The sequence below is a fragment of the Neocloeon triangulifer genome, unplaced genomic scaffold (genome assembly GCF_031216515.1).
Source record: "Neocloeon triangulifer isolate White Clay Creek 2 clone unplaced genomic scaffold, ASM3121651v1 ptg000017l, whole genome shotgun sequence".
Classification (NCBI taxonomy): domain Eukaryota; kingdom Metazoa; phylum Arthropoda; class Insecta; order Ephemeroptera; family Baetidae; genus Neocloeon; species Neocloeon triangulifer.
In genome coordinates this window covers 2,856,033-2,882,746 of record NW_026775559.1, presented here as the reverse complement: position 1 = coordinate 2,882,746, position 26,714 = coordinate 2,856,033, and the positions used below count along the sequence as shown (strand labels likewise).

Sequence of the window (26,714 nt, the reverse complement as noted above, 5' to 3'; positions counted from 1 at the left end):
AAATTCAACAGACAAAGCAAAAACACTTTTGCTTTGCACTTGCACTAAACACGTGCTGTGTATTATTATTACCAAGGTGGAGATGCTAAATTGCAGTTAATTTTATTTCTTTATGAGTTACATGAAAGACGGCGAAAACAAATAATATTAAAATACACCAATCATTGTAAAAAATTAAACAAGCTTAAATAATTTAACGTGTCCACTATTTGAAAATTATTTGATTAATTTAATTTTTAAATAAATAAATTTATTTTTATAAAATAATTTTCATTAAATTTACAATTTTTTATTTCCATTCTCAGATAATTGTTAGTGTGCGTGTGTTTTTTCTGTTAAAATTGGTGTATTTGCATTTTTAAATAATATATAATTTAAAATGATAAATATCATAAATATTATGTTAAATCCGGTTAAAATCATTTAAAATAAATTTGTTTGTCAGATAGAGAGTAAATAATGTACAAGAGTAGTCCCTAGAGACCTTAGAAGTTTAGCAACTTATTCAATTTTGTTTGTTAATTGAGATATATGATTGAAGTTATATATTATTCAAGTTAATTTTAAAAGATTTATGTACGAAATTTAAATTAACGTTTCTGCTTCTTAGAAGTAAGAAATTGCAGTTATGTGAGTATATTTTTTTTAAAGTTATTGTAGACGCCAGATATGGTTCTCCAATTTATAAATAATCATGCATTGCAAATTCTTCAAACAATTATTTCGTTGTTTTGGTATTGTATTAAATTCTTTCAAGCCAGAAAGTTGAAAAAACGCTTAATTAAGTATCTAATACTTTTTTTTAAATCTAAATTTGACTCGTTTCATTGTTGCAATTAAGTTGAGCGTTTTGCAAGGGGTCTGAGCTATAATAAACTTTAGTTTGTTTTCCTTGACGCTTTTTTTATGCGCACGGCTAATTAATTTTTATAAATCCTGCGAATGAAGGCAAGTGCACGTCATTTTTTAATTGAATATGCAAATCGGCGCCGGTCATGTTTCTCGGGAGCTGCTAATGGAAGGGCGCAACACACCCCGCGAGAGTGACGACGCTGCACGTCAAAACACGAGAGGGCCAATTCATATTTTTGACGTGTAATTTATTCATGAATTAATTGCCGGTGCAGGTCTCTCTCGGGTTCGCTTCGTTCACCAGGCAGTCGATTTGATTCCACTTCCTGTCCGCTGAACCGGTGAAAAATAAAGTAAATTCAACCGTCAGTTCTGTTTTGAATAAATAATAGATCACCTATTTAACCAAAATAAAAACGAAATCGAACCTAAATGAGGCTCAATGAGGCTGAAATTAAGATTATTTAAAAAATTAAATTTTATAAATTCATGTTTGAAATTCTACAATCAAACAAGAATGACTTCTTTTTAATAACTCCAAAATAAAAATCATGAAATAAAAAATGCTCAAAAAAATCTATAAATTGAATTCTTCTAAAATCTTGTTTAGCAAAACCTTGTAAATTGTAAAATATATTGGAAATACATTGTCTGTTCATGATCTGCAGCAAGAAAAGTACATAATAAATAATAAATTATGTCACTTGTCAAGTCATGAAGCCATTTGAAAAGTGACAGACATGAGATGCTATCGCATTTCACTTTTACTTTCAAACATGCCTTACATGGCGGGCAAAAAAGTGCAACTGGTCGCGGTGCGGATAATTGATCTGTGACAAGTTGTCGCGTGCGTGTATCTCTATCTTTTTTCTTTGCCATTCTCGGCGAAGCGCCAATCGAGCGCTGCGGCGCAATTGCGGCGCAAAGGTCGCTCAGCATAATATATTAATATCCGATGCAATTAGCACAATCGCTGCCCCCGTGCATTACCGCATTGCGATTTGCGGATCGCATCACAACAACAATATTATAGTCTTGCCGCATGGCCATAAAAGATCGCAGATGAAAAAATCCAAGGAAAGTGTCGGAGACGTGAAGAAATAGCGCAAAAAGTTTTTTACTTTTAACGAGGTGGTTTTCTTCTGATCAGTGATGCAAATTTTACCATATTTGGCTTAGGTGAGAGAGAGGTGCTCAATCATGCTACATTCTTTTGAAAGTAAGGAAAAATGGCGTACAGTTTCAAATTTTCAAATGTTGATTAGATTTTTTTAATCAGAATTTTCGAAGTTTCGATACAATAAAACTAAAATTTCAAATTAAAATAGGTCATAACATAATAATCAAAAATTAAAAACTAGTTATTGTTTAAATTAATTTTGAAGAACAATTATACTATGAAAGTTTCTGTGATATTTTCTACCTAATGACATCCATACATTAAGAATATTATAATACTTATTTTTATTAAATTTTTCCTTTTGGTAAAGAAACGTGTTTTACACGTGTTAAAGCAGTTTAATCTGCTGCGAAACTGGTTAAATCCATTCCTGCACAACATTATTCCGGTTTCAGTCATACACGAGTTTCAAGTCAAATATTTTGGAGGCCAAAACTGCCTATGCACACAAGCCGCCTCTCGTCCAAATAAACTAATTAAGCAGCTCGCAAAATTTACTTTTTGACGTGAAAAATGTGAAATAGTCTCATCTGAGAGTGTTTGCTTGTATTCCGGCAGAGTTGTCGTTTGGCAAACGCCCCTTTGCTATCTCGCACACACACAACACACGTTTGACCTAGAAATACATGCTTGAAAAGTTGTAAACGGCGAGGAAGACCATTCGAGTTAGTTTCGCGGTTTAGGCTGGCATTAGTGGATCTAACTTGCTATGCAAATAAAATCAAAAGCTACATCGAACACTGATATCGAAAAATATAAAAGAAGTAACCGGAAGTAATGTTATAATTTATAACAATACATTAATAAACACAATTTTTCAACTAATTTACAAAAAAAATCATTTTATTTAACAATTTATATTATTATTTTAAAGTTTAATTTTATAATTTATTTTTTTTAACATTTTAGTGAGAATGAAAGAAATAATCACTAAATTAAGGCCATTCTAATCAATTTAATCAAATATAATAATTTATATTATTTCTTACGTGACCTCTCTATTATCATAATTTGCATAATTTGTTCAAACAGTATATTAGTAAAACGTCTGGTAGACTTGCTTCCTGAAATTGGAATTGATTGAAATTGGATTTTTTTTTTTGTAAAAATGTTGTCTTCATTTTGAAATAGCGAATTCGGTGAAGCGTAAATTGAAAATAAATTTACATTTTTTAAACTTGTAATAAATTTATTAAATAAATGAGCACAAAAAAATTAATTTATATCTACTTTGGATCTTATATTTAATTCATTCGAATTGCAATTAAAATTTATTAAATTTTGCCTGCTAATTGATATTTAGGCAATAAATTACATCAATATCAAAATTGGCATTCTTATTTTTTTTTTACAACATCAGAGACTAGAAGGCAAAAACTTTTAGAACTGCTTGAAATTTGCTACTTTTTTATGCAAGCTTGAGCCGCTTTTGTGTGTTCGACGATAATAGCGCGAGCCGGGCAATGTTTGTGGCCGCGACCGAAGCAAAGAGCGCGAGCTCGGAGAAGAGCTCTCTGCCCTTGAACGGCTAATTCTCACACGCTCCTCCTCCTCCTTTGGGCGCAAAAATTCTCCGTCGCGCTTCCGCGTCCCAACTTGCAACAGAGTTTTTTTTATCTATTTTCCTGCAAACACCAGCAGGTAGAAACAGTTTTGCGGCCACACGGTTTGCTAATTAGTGTAATTAAACGCCCTTTTCAATTTGGAGACAATTGTATGTTTTGTTTATGTACGTACGTTATTTTTGCTTATTCTTACGTCCCAACAACCTTGTTTTAGAGATTTGACCTTCATACAAATGCGGTTTTGCATAATGTTTTCAGATTAATTACCTTGTTAAAATTCCTTTCTACAATGATTGGAAGTTGAATGAACTGAATCTTAGGTTAAATTTTCAGGTGTGCGGAAATGATTTAAAATGATCAAAATAACACAAACTGTTAAATTGTACATACCAAAAAAGACCATTTAAATTTGAGTAAAGATGATAATGTTAAGCATAAAGTGGAAACATAAATAAATTATCGTCTATCATTTTGCAACGTTAAAATTGTGGAAAAAATAATCAATAAATTTTGATGTAAAATCTATTATGAAATCAATTTCGGCAACTCAAATTTATTCAAATGATCAAAGAAAAAAATTGTTTAAAGCTAAATTAAGTATTTGGCAAAACTGCAGTGCAAAAAATTCACTTTTAATTGAGATTGTTTTTAATTTTACATAATATTTTAATTTATGGTTAAATATCCCTGTGATTACAATATCGACAAATAATTTGTTTATTTTACAGTTTCTGCCTGAAAAGGACAAATTAATTTACAGCAGGGCAATAAATCCTCGGAAGAAAACAATTTAATTCTTTGTGATTATGTCTAGAGCTCTTTTGGGATTAGGCCGTGCAGTTTGTTTAAGTGCTCGTTGTGTCTGCGGTGCTGCTGCTGTTGGGCGGAGCTCGAACGAACGCGGGGTTGCTGCAGACAAACTCAAGTTAATCCTTTTGTCTTTGGCCGGTCTGTCTGTCATCTTTGTTGAATCAACTGTCGGCACAATAACACTTTTGGTCAGGCCTTTTATGCACTCTCAGTTTTGTCTATGGGAAAAGAATGAAATCACTGGGTGAAAAACCCATAATTTGCTTAATAAGTGAGGATTTTGCGAAAATTAAATTTAGATGCGAATTCCTTTCATTTTTTAATTTTCAAGACATTTCCATTTATTTAAGATTTCGTATCATTTAAATAAATTTAAATATATAAATCCTCCGTAAGCCTGTGCACGTTCATAATGCCATATTAGGACTTTAATTTCCAATGTGTTGAAGTCATTTGAGATAGTAATGCAATAATTATAAGAAATTATTAATAAGTAAACATATTTAAAGAGGAACCAAACAAAACATTTTATAGTCGTTTGTGGTTAATATAATAGCATTTAACAATTTAAAATGATCAAAATTTATAAATTCCTTCATTAAAGCCCCCAAAATAAGCATTGAAAATTTAGTACTTTTCGATATCAGCTGCGCTCCTCGGTGCACACCGATCGTGACGTCACAAGCAAGGTCACAAGTGATAACAAACAAAGGGAATCGCGGAAGAAAGTTTTCCGCAGAGGACTAGCGCGATTTATGAGAGGGACTTAACATTTCAAGCTACCTGAGGGCCAGAGTGGGGTCAGGACACAATTCCCGTGCGGTCGCCAGGCCCAGACCACCCCTGAATAAGTTGATTTCGATGAATAAAGGCCGATAGTGCGAATAAACTCGGTGCCGGTGCCGCCATGATGCACACACACAGCAACTGCAGGCTGCAGCACGGCGCACGCACCACAGCGGCAGTCGACGAAGGCGAGCCAGCGTCCGGCGAGAGCAACTCGTTTGATAGAGTTTTGCGCTAATGTATTATTTATTTAGAACGCGTTAAATTTAAGTATTTAAAATTTCAGCGTTGTTAGATAATTGTATACAGTATTTTTTGATATGCTAGTTTTAAAATAATTTTGGTTAGGAGCGGAGTTATTAAAGTTTCCGCGAGAATTTTGTTCCGTCAATTTAAAAAATAGAGAGAAATTTTTAAAAATATAAACCTTAAAAGAAAAATGTTGCCAATTAAATTTCCTACAGTATCTTTCATAGACCTGATGACGTCAGAATTATTTTTACTTATAAACGGAAGGCTCAAAGTCAAAATATAACTTAAAAACCTAGACAATAAATTTTTAGAATTTTTTAAAGATAGCCAATCGCTTGGAAATTTATTTTTTAATGAAGCACTGAAATTTCATGTAAAAATATTCAGCCGTTTTTAAGCTGCAGATTGCTTTCTCAAACGCGCTCTGATGCCGCCGCTCGTCTTCGTCAGCAGTATGAGGTACCATCAAATATTATTTTCTTTTTTCAAAACTACATAACATTTTTAAATGAAATTTGAGAACACTGGTAAACATAAAATTTGCAATCGAATGGCTATCTTATAAAAATTCTAAAAAATTTTATTCTTAGTTAAAAAATTATATTTTGACTTTGAGCCTTCAGTTTATTGGTAAAAATAATTTTGACGTCATCAGGCCTGTGAAAGAAATTGTAGAAAATTTAATTGGCAACATTTTTCTCTTAAAGTTTATATTTTTAAAAATTTCTTTCTATTTTTTAAATTGACGGAACAAAATTCTCGCGGAAACGTTATTAACTCCGCTCCCAACCAAAATTATTTTAAAACTAGCATATCAAAAAATACTGTATACAATTATCTAACAACGCTGAAAATTTGAATACTTAAAATTAACGCGTTCTAAATAAATAATACATTCGCGCGAAAGTCTATCAAAAATAGCGGCACACGTTTCTTCGCTCTGGCTTTTGAGGCTTCCCTCCCTCATCTCCTCACGCCGTTCTCGTGAACGGCGGCGGCGGAGAGGCCTTGGCAAAGGAGACTCTAACAACGAAGTACTTTTCGGTTTTCTCAAAAAATTACGTTGCGACAAGAGGTTTTCTGGTGCGCATTATGTAGCTTATTTATCAGGCTATTATTTAAGACGAATTTTAACAAAATCGAACCACAAGTTTTTTATTTACGGCGATAAAACCCTTTTCACCCATAAGCCACAATGAAAATTTTAATAAATTTATACGTTCTCCCTATAAGGAAGTGGATGTTGGCGTATGCTATTTTCTTTTTAATTCAGTTAAAAGATTTAAAATTTAAATCATCAAAGATTTCAATTTTTGTTTGGTTCCTCTTTAAATATTGGATATTATCTCACAAAGAGTTCCATGTAATTTAATTACTACATATTTTTATATAAAAATATCTAAAAATTTCTTAATTTATAATTGCGTGGTAAGCTTCTTTTCAGTCTGTAGACGAATTTTCTTAATAAATTAGTTATTTACATAAAAAAGCTTATTGAGTGTTTTGCGTTAAAAATTGTGAATTTGTTATAACAACCTTGACAGATTTATCAGATAGCTGAACGCCTCTTGACAAAAAAAGAGAGCAGCACCTCAACGAGACCCATTACATTGTTCTCCGTAAGCCCTCGGCTAATTAAAATTTATCGCCGCGAACGTATCGCTAGATTTGTGCTGACGATAGAGTGCAAAGAAATCTCGCCTGTTGACTTGGCGTGTTTGTGTGTTTTTGCTGCACCCATACAGGAAGAGGTGTTGAAATTCTCGTGCTGCAAATTGGCCGCTTCAAAGGCGGCCACTCGAAACGCGAATTAATAAATTTATTCTAATTAACAGCGGCGGTGTCGCCGAGTGTCTCATTAGACCCGTACAAAAGACGAGGAGGATCTTGCCGCTGGCGGCGCCTCACGAAAAAAAGATCTCGGTCGATTTTCTTCCTGCAAAAGTTTGCTGCGGCAAAAGCACTTTTCTCGTGCATTATTCAGATCTGCCCTCTCTCTCTCCTCTCGCCGAAAGAAGCGGCGAGTCATTTGCATGCGCAAAAATTATTTATAATACCCCACGCGCCCCGGCCGGCATCGTCTACGGCAGGGGGTAATTAAGGTAATGGGCCCGAATCTCGTGCAATAAATAATGATTAATTCAATTTGGAACAGATCCGCTCATGTCAACGAGCGCTTAAATAATATGCTAATGTTGCTGCACGGCCTTCTAAAGCTCCGGGAAATTTTGACGCTTGAATTTCGGACCAGAAATTGCTTATTTAACGGAGCACGAAATGCGCCTAACACGCTTATTAAAGCAAACCTTATGAGCTTAACTTATGAGCAGCAATCAACTGGCTAGAAATTTTATCAGCAGAGTGCCGAGTTACGTAACAAGTGCTTTTTTCAATTAAAATAGTAAGCTTTTATATAAATAGCAATTAATAGTCTTAAAAAAGATTTATTACAACAAGCTTGCATAACACAATTGAAACATGTATTATCAATTTCGATTTTGAAGTTTACTCATAACTTGATATTTGATTTTTCTTAAGAATTAGAATTTGACTATTTAGATAACTTTATATATTTCTTTTTAGGGCACCAACTTCAATTGCAATCCATTTGGAATTGTTATGTGAATGCATAATTATATGTCATTTACAAGATTCACATTTGAACGCCTTCTGAGAATTAAATTCTAACACAATTTTTTTTCTTTCATTTTTAAATGAGTTCAACTTTTAATTATAATTTTCACTTTTTTTTAATGCTAAGGAATAAATCTCTGTCACAATTTTCTTTTGTTTTCTTAAAAATATCATTGCCGTGATGGGAAATTCTTTAAAGAAAAATTGGGTGATGGTAATTCTGGAGTTGAGTAATTTAATATATTTTAAAAAATTCCACAATTACAATTTATAATTTATGCACACAGAGTTCATTTTATTTATTTTTCATTTTTGGCGTCAACTGTGTCAGTCAATAAAGTGCGTTGCAACTAATTTTTCACGAGTTTACCTTTTTTTCATTTTAAACAGTTCCTAGGGCTCATTTTTTTTGTAATTTCAAACTTTTCAAAATTTTATTTAATAACTGACATAAAATTTTATCCTAAAACTTTCAAGGATATAAAAATTGCATGTGAATGCGATTATATTAAATGGAATTTGATTGAATTGATTTTGATTTTTCTTTGTTTAATCTGATGGTATTCCTTGAAAGCGTGTGTCCCATTTATGAGTGGGTGGGTCATCGATCGGACCGCATATCTTTTACAATGTTTCCACTTCGGTGCAGTCCATCCGGCATTGATTTGCGATCGCTGCGTGGGCGTACGAGGGATGATGATGGTCTTCTTTGTCTCGGCAGCGTGACCACCGTGCGTGTGTGTTTTGAACAGAACCTACGCGCGTGTGTGTTGACGACACGCCGGGCACGCTGCTTCATTTATTAAAATGCACATGCAGACGGCGGGCGGCGCACGAGCCTCCGCTGAATAAACAATTAGTCCTGCGTCAATAATAATCACGATCGAAACGCTCGGAAAGTCACATTGCGCCCCCGTGGCGTTTCCAATCGATCTTTTCCAACTTCCCAGCGACAAACTCTCTCTACTTGGCGGAGAGCAGAGAAATTCACTTTGATTTATGTACGTTTGAGCAAGTTGCCATATATTATAGTTTTGATAAGTTCAACCCGTTCACTCGACTCTGTTTTAACTAGTGTTGGGTAACCCTTGACTCTGCATTCTCCTAGAATGTTCTGCAATATGAAAGTGACTGATTAATGCACAATTTCAAGTTAAAAGACGTGGAAATAATTAAAATGGAAAAGAAACTCACGAAATGGATAATCAGAATTATCAATTTAGTAGGTTCAAATTCTTCCAACGTGGATATTTTTTTATCAAGAAGTGTATTTATCAATAGGAAACGGATATCAAATGCTGATTTAAAATTTCACATTGAGGGCGATTCAAATTTCTAACTTGTGCCATGCAATTTGAATAGCGGGCAGAATTAGTCTGAGCCTAGTTTGACTTTTGGATTGCTCTGAATATTATTAATTTTCATTGTAGTATAAAGTTAATAAAAGCAACAGTTTTTCATTCAACTCTTTGATATTATAAAAAAGTTACTAAAGTTCCAGAATAATTTGATGAAATTCATAATTAAAATAACTGACAGAGAAGATATTTTCAGGAAATTATTTATTGAAGTCCTTGGCTACCCTGTTTAAAAAATTAATATTAATTAATAATTGCAAACGATTGAACTATAGATAATAGGGAATTTTAAGCGTGATTGAAGAATTTCACGATCGAGGGTTGATTCATTTGGTTTATATTTTAATTCAGCTTTATATCGGTGGGTTTTTTTTTGTCAGTTGGAATTTAAAAAACGGAGAAAAAAATTTCAAGCAGGATCTGAACAGGATATTGTTTTTGTTTGGAACAATAACGATTAAAAAGAACCCAAGACAAGAATCCAAACAAGAATTAAAATGTCGATATATTCCCCATTTTGACTAAAATTTTCAAAATTAGGGCTTAAAATTAACTCTCAAATTATTGCTTTTTCTTGTATCTCCACAGTCCCCGGTTTCCACATAAAAATAAATTTTAAACAAATTTTAATGCACTTAAATGCATACAACAACCTTAAAATATCAGTTTATTGATTTAAAACATCATAATGATTTAAAAAAGTTTGATTAACTTCATTGTCTGATTGATTTTCGTTCCAACTTTTAAAGCAAATTTTTATTGAAAATCGCATTATTGGTTTGAATATGGAATATCTGGCCGCTTGTTGCTCCGGCTGCGAATGTGGGCCATGTGTCGGGTTGGTGTTGGAGGCACCAACCGGTCCTCCACCCTCGGCGCCGCAGATCGATATGACGACCGTGGAGCGTTGGTTTGGCGCTGCTGCCGGTCGTGCTGCATGCGGCGGCGGCAGCCAACCCCTCTCGAATACACACGTTCTCCGACACTCTCCGTACTTACCGCCTGCGTTTCCATCCCTCAACCCCTGGCCGCAATCAAGGTCACGGACGGAAGGCTCTTCACGTGACCCCATTCTACGCGTGAACGCGCACGCGTCCATGAAAAATATTTTTTTAAAAAACCTGCAGCTTCGTTTTCGCACTAAAAAAATTATTGCCTATTGCAGCTTTTGACGCTACTCGACGGACACTTTAATCATTTTAATTTTTTAATGCCTAAAAAACGTGTGGCCAGTCCAATGAAAAAAATTATTTGCTATTTATTTTTACTCTCGGTTTAACAATTTGTTTCAAATAATATTGTTATTAATATTTAATGCAAAATTTTATAGAATAAAAAACAGTGATGAAATTATCAGGAATAAAATTTTAAAAAATCCTAAATATTTAATGAATTTTTAATTGGGAATTAAGTTCATTGTTCTAATATTTGAAATTGAGATAAGTTTCATTAAAAATAAAAACAATTTTTCAGAATAAGTCTTTAAAGTTATTAAAAATATTTTTCATAAAATCCTCACTAAAAAGGAAACTAAAACTAATTATTAGAACCAAATTTTGAAATTGCAATTCTTGCTTTAAAATCAGTTTCATATTTCCTGCGATTGATTATTCTTTTCTTACTAACAGAAATAATTATAAAATTAAAAAGAAAGTGATACAAATTTTATTATAAATAGCTTTATAAATTTTTTTAAATATTCTTTTCTCTCATCTCCTGGTGATTAATTATGAATCATGTCGATCTGCTGAACAAAGTGTCTAGTTATTGTTTAGAACACACATTGCTCGCCCAATTTCAAAATTTCATGCTATGGGATTTGCCTGGGGTTAAAAGTTTTGCGCCGCCAAATTTAGACCAGCAAGTGCGTAAACACCGCGGCCTGAATCGATTTTGCGCTGTTTGCATTATCGCCAATGTGAATTTCCAAAATAATTATTCCCGTAGCTTACAAACAAATATATTATGTTAAACAGAAGTTATAGACGAGTTTGTTGAATTGATGAAATTGTGTGAATTTCAAATTCATTTATAAGTGGACAGTGGACAAAAATATTGAAGTGGAAATTATATTAGGGTATAATTTCAACATATTAAAACTCATATGCTTATAATTTGAATACAAAATTGGTTCAAAATTAAACATAGTGTTCGAGCTGGAACCATAAATATTTATCAGAACAGAAATCGGGTTTAAATAGAAAGAGTTTTATTTAAGGTTTTTGCAATAAATTTTTGCTTAAAACAAAAGGTCTACAAAATTGTAATTATTTGCTAAAATTTTAGTAATTTTTGAGTGGAGTAGTGCTCGTCTCGTCCTAAAAGCACTCACCCGTGACTTGAGTGTTGTAATATCATTGCGACGCGGAGCAATCCACTTTTCTCCGTCGCCAGCTCTCGCTTCCAGCCTTTTAGCACCGAGAGCTGGCGGGTGGCAATCAGAGCGCATTGTTTCCCGTTAATTAGCCCGAATTATTGATTTTTGCATCAGCCCGTGCTCCTTGCACCTTTTGTCAGTGCGGCGGCGGCGGCGAGGGAAAGTGTTTTAATTTGATTGGCCTCCGCTTTTTGATGAGAGAAAAAGAGAGATGCCGTCGAGGGTGATCGATCCGCGTTTTGTTCGCTAAAAATAATGCATAGCGCGTCTCTTCGTATATACAAACATAATATTATTCTGCAAACATCTTATTTTGTGGCAAATTATGTTATTTTGTATGAGTTTCAATTGCAATGTAAATTCTTTTCTTCCGTGAATAACAGATATTTCCTAGGATCTATTATTTCCAATATTCACCTATGATTTTAATTCGGGATTTCGGAACATAATTATTTATAACCTAATATTATAAATTATAAAAGAAAAATAACTTGATGTTTAATTCAAATAATTAATATTATTAGATCGTTAAATTTAAAAATGATTTATTATAAATAAAATCATAAAATATAAACTCGTTTTACAAAAAATTTCTTAAACAATAATAATTTTAAAAATAATGTTATTTGTAAAAGTTTGTATATTTTTTATAACTTTATTTTTATTTTTGTGCAAAGTAGAAAGTTGCACCCAAGAACATCGATCAGTCTGTGTACCAATTTCTTTTTCCATTTCAAAAAGCGGCCCGAGGGAATCGAATAAAGCCGATCCGCAATCAGCACCCGAGTATAGGACGCGCCGAAAAAAATCGTGTGAAATGAACTGATCAAATGTTGGCAGTGTCAAATTTTCCATCTGCCGCGTTCGCCTCGTGCGAAATAATCCTGGGTTGGATATAAAAAAAGTCTTGCTTCCAATTTGACACTAGTATAAATTTTCACCGATCCTCTCTGGGTCGGATAAATAAATGTCTGTGAGGAAAACAAAACATGCTTCTCCGTCGAGCGAAAATGCAAATTTTGCGGCTTATGCGACGAGCCACAATTTATCACGCGGCTCTCTTTTCCAACATTTCTCTCTGCCGCTGATTAACAAGTCAATGAGATTTGAAATTATTACGACCGCGATGATCGGCCAGTGACGCACACCGGCTGGAAAGGGAATTTAAATGTCAAATCAAACGGCTGCCTGCTGTCCGTTTTGCGCGCCAGATTTTCTGCCCCAATTTTCACGCGTTCCGATCGAATAATTATTTTAAATTATTTTATTCCGTGATGATCATATTTCGTTTAAGTTGAAATATATATCGACAATATGTTACAAATAATAATATTATTCTTTGCACTTATTTAAAGCATAATAATATTGATTTAGAAAAATAAGGAAATGGAAAACAGGAAAACATTTGAGATATTTTGAACAACATACTCTGAATTAATTTAAAGTCAATTGACGATCCCTTTTGCGAATAAAAAAATTGTAACGAACGTTAATTGTATGATAAGTTGAAAGAGAGAAATATATTATGCAGTTTGAACCAAAAAATTGTATTGTTTGAAACAGTTTAAATTGCTTTAAATTTGTGTTTTTCTCAGTTAAAATTTTTTGCATCACAATCGTTATATTTAATTAAATTTATTAGAAAGAATACCATTAATATTATTCATTTATAAATAATCAAAATATTTAAATTGAATCTTTTGCCATGTACGCATTTTCAAGTTTACAGTGCATATTAATACAGAAGTCATTCTAAATTTCTTATTTCTCTTCTGTATATTTCGGAAAAATAAATTTTTACGCATTTAAATGTATTTTTCATCATCTCCATTTGCTCTATTTTTATTTTGTCTCAGACAATGACTCATTCAATGAAAGAGGCCTGACGTCGTTCTCAGCAAGTCTGTTGCATTTTGATATGCGTGATAAAACTTTCAAATGTGAATCCATCATTATCTTGGACTACAATAACTTCTGCAGCATCCGAAATACGCACGTCTGTTTTGCGATGACGAGAATTTTGATCGCCAGTGACGTCATGGCACCCAAATCTTACAGATATTGAAAGACAGTTTGACGCAATTACTTCAAATAAAATCTCAAGGGTTGTCGGACCGAACCGGATCCACACAAAATCATCAACAGGCTTCAAAGCGAGGGTGGTCGTTTCTAAATATAAAATTTTGTCCGTTGACTTCAAAATATAAAATGACTTTGTGTAGGATTATCGCTTATCTTTCTTTGCACTTCCGGTGTTACTTAACCCACCGCTGCATTATCAGCCAACTTGTAAAATAAATCATACATAATTCCTGCATTATATACCACTAGGATGCAACACAAGAAGTTATCCTTGAAAATCTCCTTCCACATGCACCGTTTATTTTTCTCCAGCAAAAAATAATCATTATGCAATGTTTGAACAAAATCCAGAGAATTGTTTAAATCAATTAAAATACTTCAATGAAATAAGCAGAGACTTTTATAAATTCAATTTTAATTAAGAACGGAAAGAGCACGTGTCCGAATGAAAGCTAATGGATGTGCGTGCACCAGCCATCGTAAGCGTCGCGGCCTTGAAGTCTGTCGCTCTTCGCAAAACATCAACACACACACGCGCGCGCAACCCAGTCAGGTGCACTATTATCTTTAACGAACGTGTTGTGTTTTTGGCGGGAGCAGGATTAACGGAACACTGAAAGAGGAATTTTTTTCAAAATAATTTTGAGCTGAAATTTTGAAAAGAAAACAAAAATATAAACATTTAATTAGTCTTGAAAATGGAAAAAAGATTTCGCAAACTAAATTTAAAAATATATAATTATATCTTTTGCTTCGAATTATATTTTAAATTTTATTAGATTTGATTCTTAATGGAGAAATAGCGTGGTTTCCTCTTCATGTTTTTTAAAATTTTAATTAAAAAAATGTATTGTCATTAAATTGAATACATTCAATGAAAAAATGTTAGCTAACAATGGATGAAAAATTAATAACGTAGAGGATCACTTACAATATGTGCAAGATTAAATTCCTAATTTAACATAATTATTGTTGCCTATTATAAACATTCAAAAATTGACTGTGTGGGAAAATTATAATTATTGTATTTCATAAATTGAAAAAAAAAAAAATTGAGAAGCTCATCTTATCACGTTGCAGTAAAATACCAACCATTCTTAATTGAATTAATTTTTTATGGGAAACACATATTTGGCTCAAATGTTTGTCTGGAGACACAGTAGCCGAATAGAGTTATTTTTCCATCGAAATTTATTGATATGTATTCCAATAAAATTGTTACAAGAAAAAATTCTTTGGAGAAAAGTAATTTTTGAGAGGGAAACATTGAATAATTCTTGGAAAAAAACTACTAACATCAGAGATCAACATCAACATGTGCTTCAAAGAAAAATTTTATTTTACTATTATTTATTTTAATAATTTTTGTTTTTAAATTCATGCAAATCAATGTGAAATAATAATTTATTTTTTTCTGTTTTGTAAATGTCAAAGAATTAAATAAAATTCTCTGGATGATTTTTTTTCCCATTATCAACACTTTCGCTTGCACGAATGAGCCCAATTTAGTCAAGATTGTGCATTTTGGCGCGTATATTGTTCACTCACGATAAAAACAGACCATGGATTTCGTTATCAGTCGCGATAAATAGCCATTTGACGATTTCGTTTTGCCTTATCAATCAGCTGCATCCGCGCCCTGCCAAGTGCATTTGAAATTGGAGGAAAAATTAATAATATATATTTCATCATCTTCTCTCATTAGTTGCATTTTTCGTTTCGTTTTGAACTCGACCAACTCAAGGTCGGCGCTAATATTTATCCGCTGAAAAAAATTACCATGCCCAAGAGTGGAAGATCATGACAATGCAGAATAAACATGGTGGCAGCTCATCTTTTTTCATCTTGGCGCGGCTTGAGGAGATGAGCAATCTGTCTGCGCGCTATGCTCTCTAGATTTTTGTTTGCTTTTCTCAGCAGCCGCGTTCAATTTTCTTTCCTTTTTCATGTGCGTGGTGTGTTGTGAGCGAATCAACAAACTGCCTCCACTGCACTGTTCTCGCTCTCTCTGGTGAGCGGAAATTGATCAGTTTGTAGCTTTTGCCGGGCCGGGCAAACATTTGCTCACCCGCTTATTGCGGAAGTCGAGGAAGCGCTCGACTTTTATCAAATTGAAAACCTCCTCTTTCTGCTACGCAAAATAATGATGGGCGGAATAGGTGATTCTTAGAATTTTACCGGAAGATGCTGGGTTTCTTCACAAATTCTTATCAATGAAGCGATATTTTTTTATCCAATAAATTTGCTAGTTTTAAGGAAAACTCGTTATTTGGTAGATTTTCAAAACTTTGAATGTCCTTATCAAGTATAATTTTGGCTTTTAAAATGTTATTAATATAGATATTTTTGCAATCTACTTATACAAGTTCATAATATATATTATATTATACAATCATACTTTTTTACAAAGCTTCTGGATATTTTTTAATCATTTTTATAATTTTAGTTCATTTTGCTCCAAAGTTAATTCTAATCATGGATCTTTGCTAATTTTGCCATCTTGATTCATAAGTGTGCAATTTAAAATTTGATTCAATATTACGTAAAATAAATTTCTAGCAATAAGTACAAGTTTTATACTGGAATGCAAGTGTTTTTATTTTCAATAATTTGATGAAAAGATGAACTAAAAATTAAATTAATTAATAATCAGATATATTACCGCAAAAACGCGCAAAATCAAAGCAGTGAAAAATTGCATTGTCCGTTTAAATCATATAAAGTAACACACTCAGCGATGCACCAAAATTAAATACATAAATATTTTCATCATTATTTGATACTTAATATATGAGAGCTTAAAATTGTTGTTTACTAAACTAGAATTTTTGAAAATTAAAAAAAAGTTGAAGAAAGAATGAATTGTTGGGAAAACAGGCAATAGACTTTAAAAATCCAAATGATAGGCGTTGATTTAGATAATTCGCAATGTTTTTTTAATCAAAAGACTAAAAAAAAAATGAGCAGAAATTCAAAAATCGTGTAAATAATTTTTCAAAGAATATAGATAAGCGTGTGAGGAAGGGATTTAATAAAATGCAATATTTTATTTAAAAAAAAAAAAATAGAAATTTTCAAATTAGCTCATAATGTTTTATTTCTTTTTGATTCTAGGCGACCAATGAAGAAACAGACGCGCAACAGCAGCCAGTGTATCGGGAGCGGGGCCGGAGTCCCGGGGTGGGCCCGATGCGGAGGGACCGCCGCATCGACACCTCCCCGTACAACAGCGGCTCGTCCTACCTTACGCCTCCAGACTCAAGTTGGAAGCACCGCAGTGACTCGGCACTGCACACGAGCTCCCTCAGCGCACAGAACAATCCTGGCTCGCCAAGACGATGTAATTTTTTTACATTATTTTTCTAAAATAAAATTCCGTTTGTAATAAATTGAGCAAAAGAAAAGTAGGGAAATCATCTCATGAATAGAAAAAATAAAATGTATTTTAGCATCAATTTCTATAGTTTTGAGCTCAAAATTTTTCAATTTTAGAAAGAACTTTTTTGTAATTAAAATGTTCTGTAAGTTGAAGTTTTGTGTGCGTGTAGACAATTTCTCTTTTTTTTTTATAAAGCTGATAATCGGCCGATTGACACACGGCATTATTTTCGTTTTTCATTATCTCATACATAAAATCATAAAATGCAGAGCCTTGCACTTTTGTCGAGCGACCTTGGCTCTACACTTATCACTTCCTTATACCGCTCATTTGTTTTCACTACGTTCGGAGCGCGCGGGTCCCAAAAACTACTATGCGTGGGTGGGCTGTTTGAAATTTCTCGTCACTAATGCTTATGCAGATTTTTACAATTCTTTTGCAGCTCTTAGTCCAATGGGTGTAGTAATCAATGACCGTAGTTCCTTGGCTGTGAATAACGACATCAGAATAAATAGATCATCAAGTGATGTGAGCAGAGTAACGCCAAGGATTAGGTAAAAAAAAAATTATCTTTTAATTAGAAACTATTGAGATATTTTTTTATCCCACCGAATCCTAATTTCCTAAAATACTGTAAAATAAAGTGGAGAATTCATTTATTAAAACAGACACAAAATAACATTCAATCATTATTTTGTAGCTTTTTTGTTGGTCATAAGATAATTTCTTAACTTTTTAGGTATAAAATAGTAATATTGCATAGGCTACAACCTTTTTTATTTTAGAAAAATCGTGTATTTTAATTAATTTATTTTAATTTGATATTAGCCTGTAAATTTAAAACCGTAGACGTTTTGAAAATTATATTTAACAAAACTTTTGTCCTTTCAGTATTGACCCGACGCAGACAGATCCCAATGCAGTCTCAATACCAATAGCAAACGCCACTGGCTCGCTACCAGACCTGCACAATTTCCAATACTACCAGCCCACTGGCATGACACCAATCGACCCTGAGGACCCCATTAGTTCTCCGTGCAGCACAGTAAGTGTCCGTTGGCAGTTCCGGAGGTGCCGAACTTAGTTTATTCCTTGAAAAGAAAATTTCCCCAAGTACATATCAGTAGAAAATTATTCTTATATATCAGTTCTTTTGCTCTCTCCTTTTGAAGTATATTTCCCTCCTAAACCATTATTTTTGGGTGAAACTAAACGTGGGGCTTTTAAAGAGTCCACAAGGCGCAACAAGCCCTTCCACCCTGTCGCCAACAAGCATGCCGACCCGACCTGCCGGCCGCTTTTCGTTTGGCTCGCAAGGCTCGGGCGGCTCTCCGCAGGCCACCAGCCCAGGCCACTCGCCTGTTGCGAGGCGCAAGGTGCACCAACAGCAGCAACCACAGCAGCAGCAGCAACTCATTTTGGGCGCCGCTGTAAGTGCAGGATTCATAAAATCTGCACTCGCTAGCTGTTTTTATTTTTCTAAAATTACAAACCAAATTACCAAACCCGCCTCTTTTGCACATAATATTTTGGTTTTTATTTCCCTGCACGCTGATTTATTTTTTATTAATTTATTTTGTTATTTTGTTGCTTTATTTTTGTTTCTTTTTCTTTGTCATTTTTAGTTCCACCGCCTGAACAACCAGCTTGACGTGCCGTCCTCTTATACCAACTTTCCTCACATGAGCAGGGTAATGCATGGCTCATCCCCAAATGTCTCCTAAGATTTTAAATACCCTATTGTTGTTAGTTAATTAGCTCCTAATAACCCTGAACAAGTTGACCTCAAGCACTTATTGTATTACACGATTTAATGCTAGTTTTCTTTCAAAATTTTAGAAATATTGCTAGTTAATTTCAATGTTTTTACCAAATATTTATAGTACAGAAATTTTACACATCATGTAATGATACTCAATGAAATGTTTGTCTTTTAATTTTTTCAAACAATTTTAACCCCAAAACCAATAGATTTGATAGTTGGAGAAGAACAAAACTTTTTATATCAAAAATTAAATTATCGTGATTTCCAGGTGTACACAACGGAGGTCAATGGTTCATCAATGATGGACCCATCATCAATTCACCAGCAGCACCAACAACAGCAACAACAGTCCATGCTCTACCAGCAGCAGCAGCAACAACAGCAGCAGCAGCAGCAGCAAACATTACAAAGACAAATGTCGCCTCAGCCACCTCATTCCCCGCAACAAGCACAGCAACCAAAACAAGAACCAAGTTCGCCTCTAGTCAATAGCAACCACAACATGCCATCAGTGAGTTATTTTCCTCACCTCTGTTCTTGCTGTTTTATCTAATAGGTGTCACTTTTCAATTAATCGTAGCTTTGAAAGTACTTCATTGAGAAAATCTTCAGAATTGGCATGGATTAATTATTTAGACTAAATTTTTCTAGATTGATTATTTAAAAAAATTTTATATTTTAAAAAAAAAATTAGTAGCCTGATGTTAATTTTGAACTGAGATAATTTAGAGCATGCACTGCTTTTGTGTCATATATTTTCATACCTTTCTACTCTACTCTTCAGATGTTGAAATTTCCAAATAGTGAGCAGAGCAGTTGCTGATTATTTATACATACCTTTAGTCTCGAACGCCACCTTAGTCGTGGAATGCAGTTTGTGCCGTAGTCAGTTGTGAAATGTTAATTGCAGCCACAGTCACTGAGTGTGTACAGAGACCCATTAAGACCAAGTCCTCAGCCTTCGCCAGTGCCCATGTCGGGATCTTACCTGATGCCCGTAAGTACTACCCTGACTGGTGAGACCGAATGAAAGAAAAAGCAGGAAGGAAAGCATTTAATGTTAGATGTTCTGCACTTTTCCTTTTGACTAAAAAGAACTACTTGCGCTTTTTCAAACACTATAGATGTAGCCTGCTTGATTGATGTCCTCTAGTTGATCTATTAGTAGATTTACTTTTGTCAAAATTTAATTGATAAACCAGAAATTTCACGGATCAAATTTGGAATTTTGTAGCTTCTGTTTTTAAGCTTTGATTGTACTTGCAGGGAAGTCCGGACTACCGAAGCGCCAGTCCGGCTGACACCGCCAGTCACAGTGCGCCACAAAGCCCCATATCCCAGAACTTATCGCCGGTCAGTTCGCCAGGCATTGGCGGCGTCATGCCCGACCACAACAATTTCAACTACTGCAACAATCTGCAGCAGGAGTTTTCACAAATCTCAATGGTAAGTTTGCAAGCCTTTGGCAGGCACTGGCTGAGTCAAAGCTTTTGCTCCGTAGATTTAAGACCTATAATTATCGCTCTGACTAACACTTTGCCTATTTAACGCTGCTTGTGAAGGGGGTGGTAAGTAGCTTTTGTGAGGAATTATATTTAACATGTGTGGGGTTTGTTCTCCCTTCCTTGTCTCTCTCACTCTCTCTTTGGCAAATTGTTCAACTCACCTTAATGATTAGAACTACTTCAAACTATTATTCAAATTTAAATCAATATAGAGAACAAATTTAAATGCAATTTTTAGTTCATCTTTTTATTTTCATTTTTAGCAAAACTAAACTAAATCCACTAACAATTCACGGTTGAACAAAGTTGCCCTAGATGTGTTTTGACCAATTTTTGAGCAATCACTAACATGGTGTGTGTTGTTTTGCGTTCGTCAACTGCAAGGATTGGTGCCAACTAGTTAATAGTTTGGTCGAAAGTGAGTGGACGACAGAGCTGCAGGTGATTTGGCCCAGATGTTTCAAATTTTGCATTTCTAAACTCTCTTGTGCATGCCAAGATTTTTCGGACCATTTTTCGCTACCATTTTTTCTAAAAGGAAAATTTTTACCCCCCTTGAAATTCTGTATCCACCGCTGCTGGGCGACATATTTTTCCTCAATTTTTCACTTTCTCCAAAGAGAATGTAGTTTTTTTTTTTCAAATTGCAAGAGCACAAATTGGAATTGTAGTTGACCATGATTTAAATTTGGTTGCCCTCCTGATCCGTTCTTCCTTGGCCTTACTGACGACTTTCACTGCCTTTTGAATGTTTTGAGTGTCGTGTTTTTGTGTCTTGTGTCAATGATTCTTTCTGCGTCAATTTTTCAACAGAGAGGATCAGCTTGGAAAAAGGATTTGTTTTGGTTTTTATTAAAAATGCATGTTACATACGCTAGTCTTATTAGATATATGAAAATATATTCAATAAACAAATTAGAAACGTTCTGCTTTTTTCTTAATTTTTATAAGTTATACCCTTTTCAACTATAATATTTTTTCAGTGCATCATAATTAATGGTATAGTGGACTGTAAAAATCATATCCTAATAGTTTTTTCCCCAAATTTTTATTTCTGTTTTAATTTTCAATTCACCAGCTTACAATGGTTTTTTCTCCTCTGTTAACAGACCGACTTTGCCACAAGTCCTCCGAACCAGGCCTACGTCTCTACCCAGTTTCAGGTAGGCAGAGATTTGTATGGCAGGCACAGGATGGATGACTTCAATTGTGGTTGGCCCCAACAGGCGCTAGTGCAAAGTTGCACGGACGACTGTCGGACGGGCAGTCAGGACATAGGCAGCGGCGACATGGGCTACTGCAGCCGGACGTCGCCTAACTACAGCAACATGAACTCAAACAGCGGCGGCAGCACCCAGCAGACCACCCCACAAACACCAACGCCCAACATCACCATATCTGGTGAGAAGTGCAACCTTGTTGGAAAAAAAACTAGTTTTTTAAAATGCTTCCATCCTTTTTTCCAGATTATTCGTTTAGCAATCATTTATTTGAGCATTAGGCTTGCACCAAAGAAGTATGTTTTTTGTTTTAGTGAGGTTTTATTTTAATTTTTTTGGGATTCTTTTGCACTGTTCAATGTTTATTTAATTTGGATTTTAATTTTAAATACAAATACATTTCAGTAGAAAATTCAATATTCTTGCCCAGATTTTCCCTTTTTAATTTTTTTTTTACATTTTTGAAACATCAAAAATCATTACTATTTCATTAAGTAATGTAAAACATGAAAAGTACAGAAAAATATATTATTCAGTAAATTCCCTCACTTTCATGGCACTCCTCTTTTCCATTTCTTGAATATTTGTTTTCACTCTGAACAATAATAAACTAAATTTTACTTTTTTTCTCCTACCAGACTTCTCAGACGAGGGATCGGCGGAGCCCGAGCTTAGCAGGGATCTGACCGCCGCCATGATCACAGCGTCCTTTGACACGGAGGCGTTGACCGACGAGATTCTTAGCACGATCGAACCGATTCCCTTCGACGACATCCCCTTGTTGAACAACAACATAGCGATCACAGACGCTCTGACCGAGGACTCTTTACGCTTCAACAATATTTAAAATTCACACAAAAGTTTTAGCTTTTTGACTTTTTCTCTCTCTCTAACTCTCTTTTTTCGGTTCGTTGGAAAAAAGAAGAAGAAGAAGTGCGGCGAAAAAAAAGAGACATCAAGCTAAGAATTGGGGGAAATGCCAAATATCAGTACCTTTGTCAACAAACTGTTAACATAAAAACAAAATCGAGAGTTGATGAGTCAGTCTGAATGATTTGGGTGGATCGTTGATTGAACAACTTTAACGTACCTGTGGTGATCAAGCTGGACTTTTTTTGAAGAAAATAAATTGAAAATGCGCGCGAATAATTATGGAAAATTCTCTCCTAATAACGTGTGAAAGTGTGTCTTATTAAGTATAAAAAACAAAACAGAAGAGGAAGACGCGTTGGCCGTTTAAAGACTTTGGATTATCAATTAAATTAACTTTAAATTTATATGATATAAAAGATGTTCACTGCTTGTAAATATTGATTAATACCACTGCTACTGTGCAAAAATAATGTTGTTCATTTTGTTTGTGATTTGCGAACTCGTCTTGGGCCATCCCCAGTGAGCTTCGTCCTTTGTAAAATATTTTGCTCTCATCACACACATTACACATTTAAACAAACACATACACTTTTATCCGCGCATACAATGTAGCAAATAATTTTTTTTAAACAAACTTTCTCCTTCCCTTATGTTTCTTGATTTGTGCTCAAAGTTTTTGTTTTTAATTTGTAATTAAACATAGAGACGCAGTGTTCGCACGCGAGCAATGAGAGTGGCGAGCGAATGTGCTTCTGACGTAGGCGCGATAATGGAACGACGCCAGCTCGTTCGGGGGGCAATCATGAGGTCCAAACCTCTCCTGACACTGCATTTATTAAAACTTAAATACTTCAATTATAACTCTCAGCAAGTAAATGTTCCTTTCATTCAGTAATGGATTTTTTGTATAACAATTTAAAAAGACCAAGAAAGAACCTGCAAAAATTGTTTAATTTATTTATATATCAGCAAAAAGAAGATACATAGTTTCTTTTTACAATTTTTTTCCTGCAATAGGACAAATTCTGTAATTCAGTCGCACTACTATGAACTATCTCTGTGGCAGTCAACTGATTTTTAAATAAAATTTAACAAATTTTCAAGGGTTATAATGGTCTCAAAACTCAACAACCCTGCCGTTGATTGATCCACATATTTATAAAAAAATTTTATGAATTGGTGCCAAAAAGATTGACATTTAAAAAATTGCGTGTAATTTTAAGAAAATTTAATAATCTAGAACAAACAAAAATTGAGTGGTTTTGGACAATTGCGACCTTTTCGCCGCACTGCACACTTAGAAATCGATTTCCTTAATCAATTTAGTGCATGAGACTGAAGCAAAAAATAAGATTTTCTTTGCCCTCCACTCGTGTCTGACAAATGCTTATGCCGCGGACGAAAGGAAAGCAAACAACAATTTTTAATGTACTTTTTGATCTTCAAATTGCAATATTTGACAATTTATCCAGACCACACACTTTAACATGCATTATCTAAAACATTATTTCCGCGAAACATCAAATTTTGGGACGCAAAATTCCATACACATACACTTAATATCAATGAATGTTTGCATTACCAAAAAATCAAGAAGCTTTCAAGCGTACCACACTAAAAATATGAAAAAATCACATTTACTACGAGTAATTAAAATAGACAAGAGCAAAAATATGAGAGGAATAAATTATATATGCAGTGAGTGGTTTTTGAAAGATACTACGCCGCAATAGAACTGTAAGATTTCTGAAATGCTAACGCACAAATCCAAAGAGATCGTTTCTTAAGAAGAACGTATAAAAAATATCGTGGAAAATTATAAGCAGAGAGATAGTTTTATTATCGCAGAAAGAATTTATGAGAAAATCAACACGGTTTGATAGAAGAAAAATATGTAACATTTAAGGAAGTATGTAAAAATTATTAGAGCTTTCTTAGAGTCATTTATTAATTCACCGAAGAAGGAAAATAAAATACCTATCGCCATTGTGAGCCACGAGAAAAATATTATTACCAAGCTGTAAGAGAGCAATTCCTAGTTGAAGTAAAAAGATGATTATCAGAAAACCTTATTAAACCATATTAGAGTCGAATTTATACATGTTGTAAGAACAATCCCATATTCTATGAAAAAAATACAAGAAACAAGTCCTATACAATTCCCACACGATGAATTATTGACAATGAGAGTCGGATGGCCAAAAATACACGCATACTTCACATGAACACACAAAGTCAGTCTTTGTAAAAGGCTTTTACTCGAGTACTTATTAATTAATTATGTATATCACCACAAAGAATAGTGAGGTTGAAAGAAAGAACGAAAATTTAATTGCATTGAGATAATAACTACCATATATTGCAAACTACAGTACATTAAAACAAGCCAGTTGTTTCTGTTTTCCAACTGATTAAGTTAAGGGCCAAGTTTATATTCGAGTGCCTGTAGATCAGGTAAAAATTTTAGACGCCAATTTCAAATTAACATGTAATAATATCCAACCCAGTTTGTATATCTCAGTTAAAATTCAAAGCGCTCAAAGATAGACAAAGTGTCAAAATTTGGGTTAAATTTTTTGCTCATTTATTAGTCACTCTTTATCACATTTTGACTCTTGCCTTAAAACTTTTTTTTAACTAACAAATTTCAAATTTTGAATTATATTGGCATTCCGTAACCCCCGGATGGTCATTTTTTTTTCTTATCAACGCATTCAAAATGTATTGAAAAGGATTATTTTCTAACAACTTTTGAAGATCTCATGAGTGTCAAGTAAGGACGAGTTAATTTTCTTCTTGTTTGATGAGAATGACGATGATTTGTACAAAGTAGGAAAAACATAACGTGAGAAACCAAGCGTGTTTTTCTGCCGTGGAAGAAGCCGTTGAAAATCAAACTGTTGTGAGTTATTATATATTAAATATTATTGAATAATTAAATATCATTGAGGAAAAAAGTAAGCAAATTGTCAATGGTTTATTTATGTATTTCACTTTTACGTTTCTATTTTTAAGCCTATTTGTTGATAAAAAAAAATAAAACTCGGAAAAATATTATAAGTGGATTTTATGTTTTAAAAAGAAATGTGAATTGCGCGTTCCGCAAAGGAGCGAAGTAAAATAATAAGTGCCCTCTGTACGTGTGACTTTTCTTGGTTGTAGTCTCTTGCCCAACACACTTGTTTCGAAATGTGATTTTTCGTCTCGATGGATGGCTAACCAATCTTCAAACTCTTGTACGTTCGTTTCTTATGGTCCGAACATAATTATGCGTTTCTCGGTTGTAGTGCAATTTGAATGTGTATTTTATCAATGGACAACAAGAACAACAACAAAAATGTACAGAATAAAAAAGGAAATATCTCTGCCTATGTGAAACTCACATGTATTTATCAATTATTAAAAAAACTTGCACATAAACAAGCGAGATTGATGCTTGCAAAGCGACACACGATTTTTTGATACAACTGCTGGGAGTTGCTGACGAACTCTCAGATCTTAGAAGCAAAACGGAAAAAAAATACAAAAAGAGAGACGTGCACGCAACACTTGATTTTAGTATCTCTATAGGTCAACGTGCAGGTTTAAAAATGAAGCGCACGCAAACATGATTTTTTAAGACTATAGTTCAGCAAAGAAATGTTATTTGATAAAGATGAAAAAGAACGCGTTTTTCTTAATAGTTGGATAATATCAATAAGTATAAAGAAAAGTTGAAATACATAAATGTTCTTTATTTGTAACTGTTGATTGATACGAGTCAGGGGAAAATTGGAATTTAATACAGACGATTTTATTACACGTGGTTTGCATGTACGTTCTTCTATGATTGAATAATTATTATTAAAAAAAGAATAACATTTGGATATTTTAAGAGCTGCTGAGAGACGATTGTTATGATTGGTTGCTTCAGATCGAGCAAATGTTGATTAATGGGTGACGAGTTTCTGAGAAATAAAATGTGTACTCATTAAACAAATAAATTTGACTTGTTATTTTAGAAAAGTATTAATACCCTGTTAGGTATTTTTAAAGTTTTAAATAGTTGACAGAAAGGACGTATTTAATTTATATTT

The 26,714-nt window shown here is 33.9% G+C and overlaps 1 protein-coding gene across 6 annotated transcripts in view; it reads left to right on the top strand.

Annotated features, from left to right (window-relative positions):
- Positions 1 to 26,611, top strand: part of LOC132203523 (probable serine/threonine-protein kinase DDB_G0267686) — a 37,675-nt gene extending 11,064 nt beyond the window's left edge. Inside the window, exons 2-11 of one of the 6 annotated variants that reach the window (XM_059631352.1) lie at positions 17,011 to 17,236; positions 17,697 to 17,829; positions 18,167 to 18,320; positions 18,505 to 18,705; positions 19,309 to 19,551; positions 19,951 to 20,037; positions 20,307 to 20,486; positions 21,655 to 21,708; positions 21,772 to 21,946; positions 22,404 to 26,611. In XM_059631352.1, coding sequence (XP_059487335.1) covers positions 17,011 to 17,236; positions 17,697 to 17,829; positions 18,167 to 18,320; positions 18,505 to 18,705; positions 19,309 to 19,551; positions 19,951 to 20,037; positions 20,307 to 20,486; positions 21,655 to 21,708; positions 21,772 to 21,946; positions 22,404 to 22,612 — 1,662 coding nt within the window. In that variant the 3' untranslated portion in view covers positions 22,613 to 26,611. Of the gene's footprint in view, positions 1 to 17,010; positions 17,237 to 17,696; positions 17,830 to 18,166; positions 18,321 to 18,504; positions 18,706 to 18,900; positions 18,967 to 19,308; positions 19,552 to 19,950; positions 20,038 to 20,306; positions 20,487 to 21,654; positions 21,947 to 22,011; positions 22,062 to 22,403 lie in introns of all 6 variants that reach the window. The other 5 variants (XM_059631355.1, XM_059631350.1, XM_059631351.1 and 2 more) reach the window with 5 other exon arrangements.
- Positions 26,612 to 26,714: the final 103 nt, after the last annotated feature.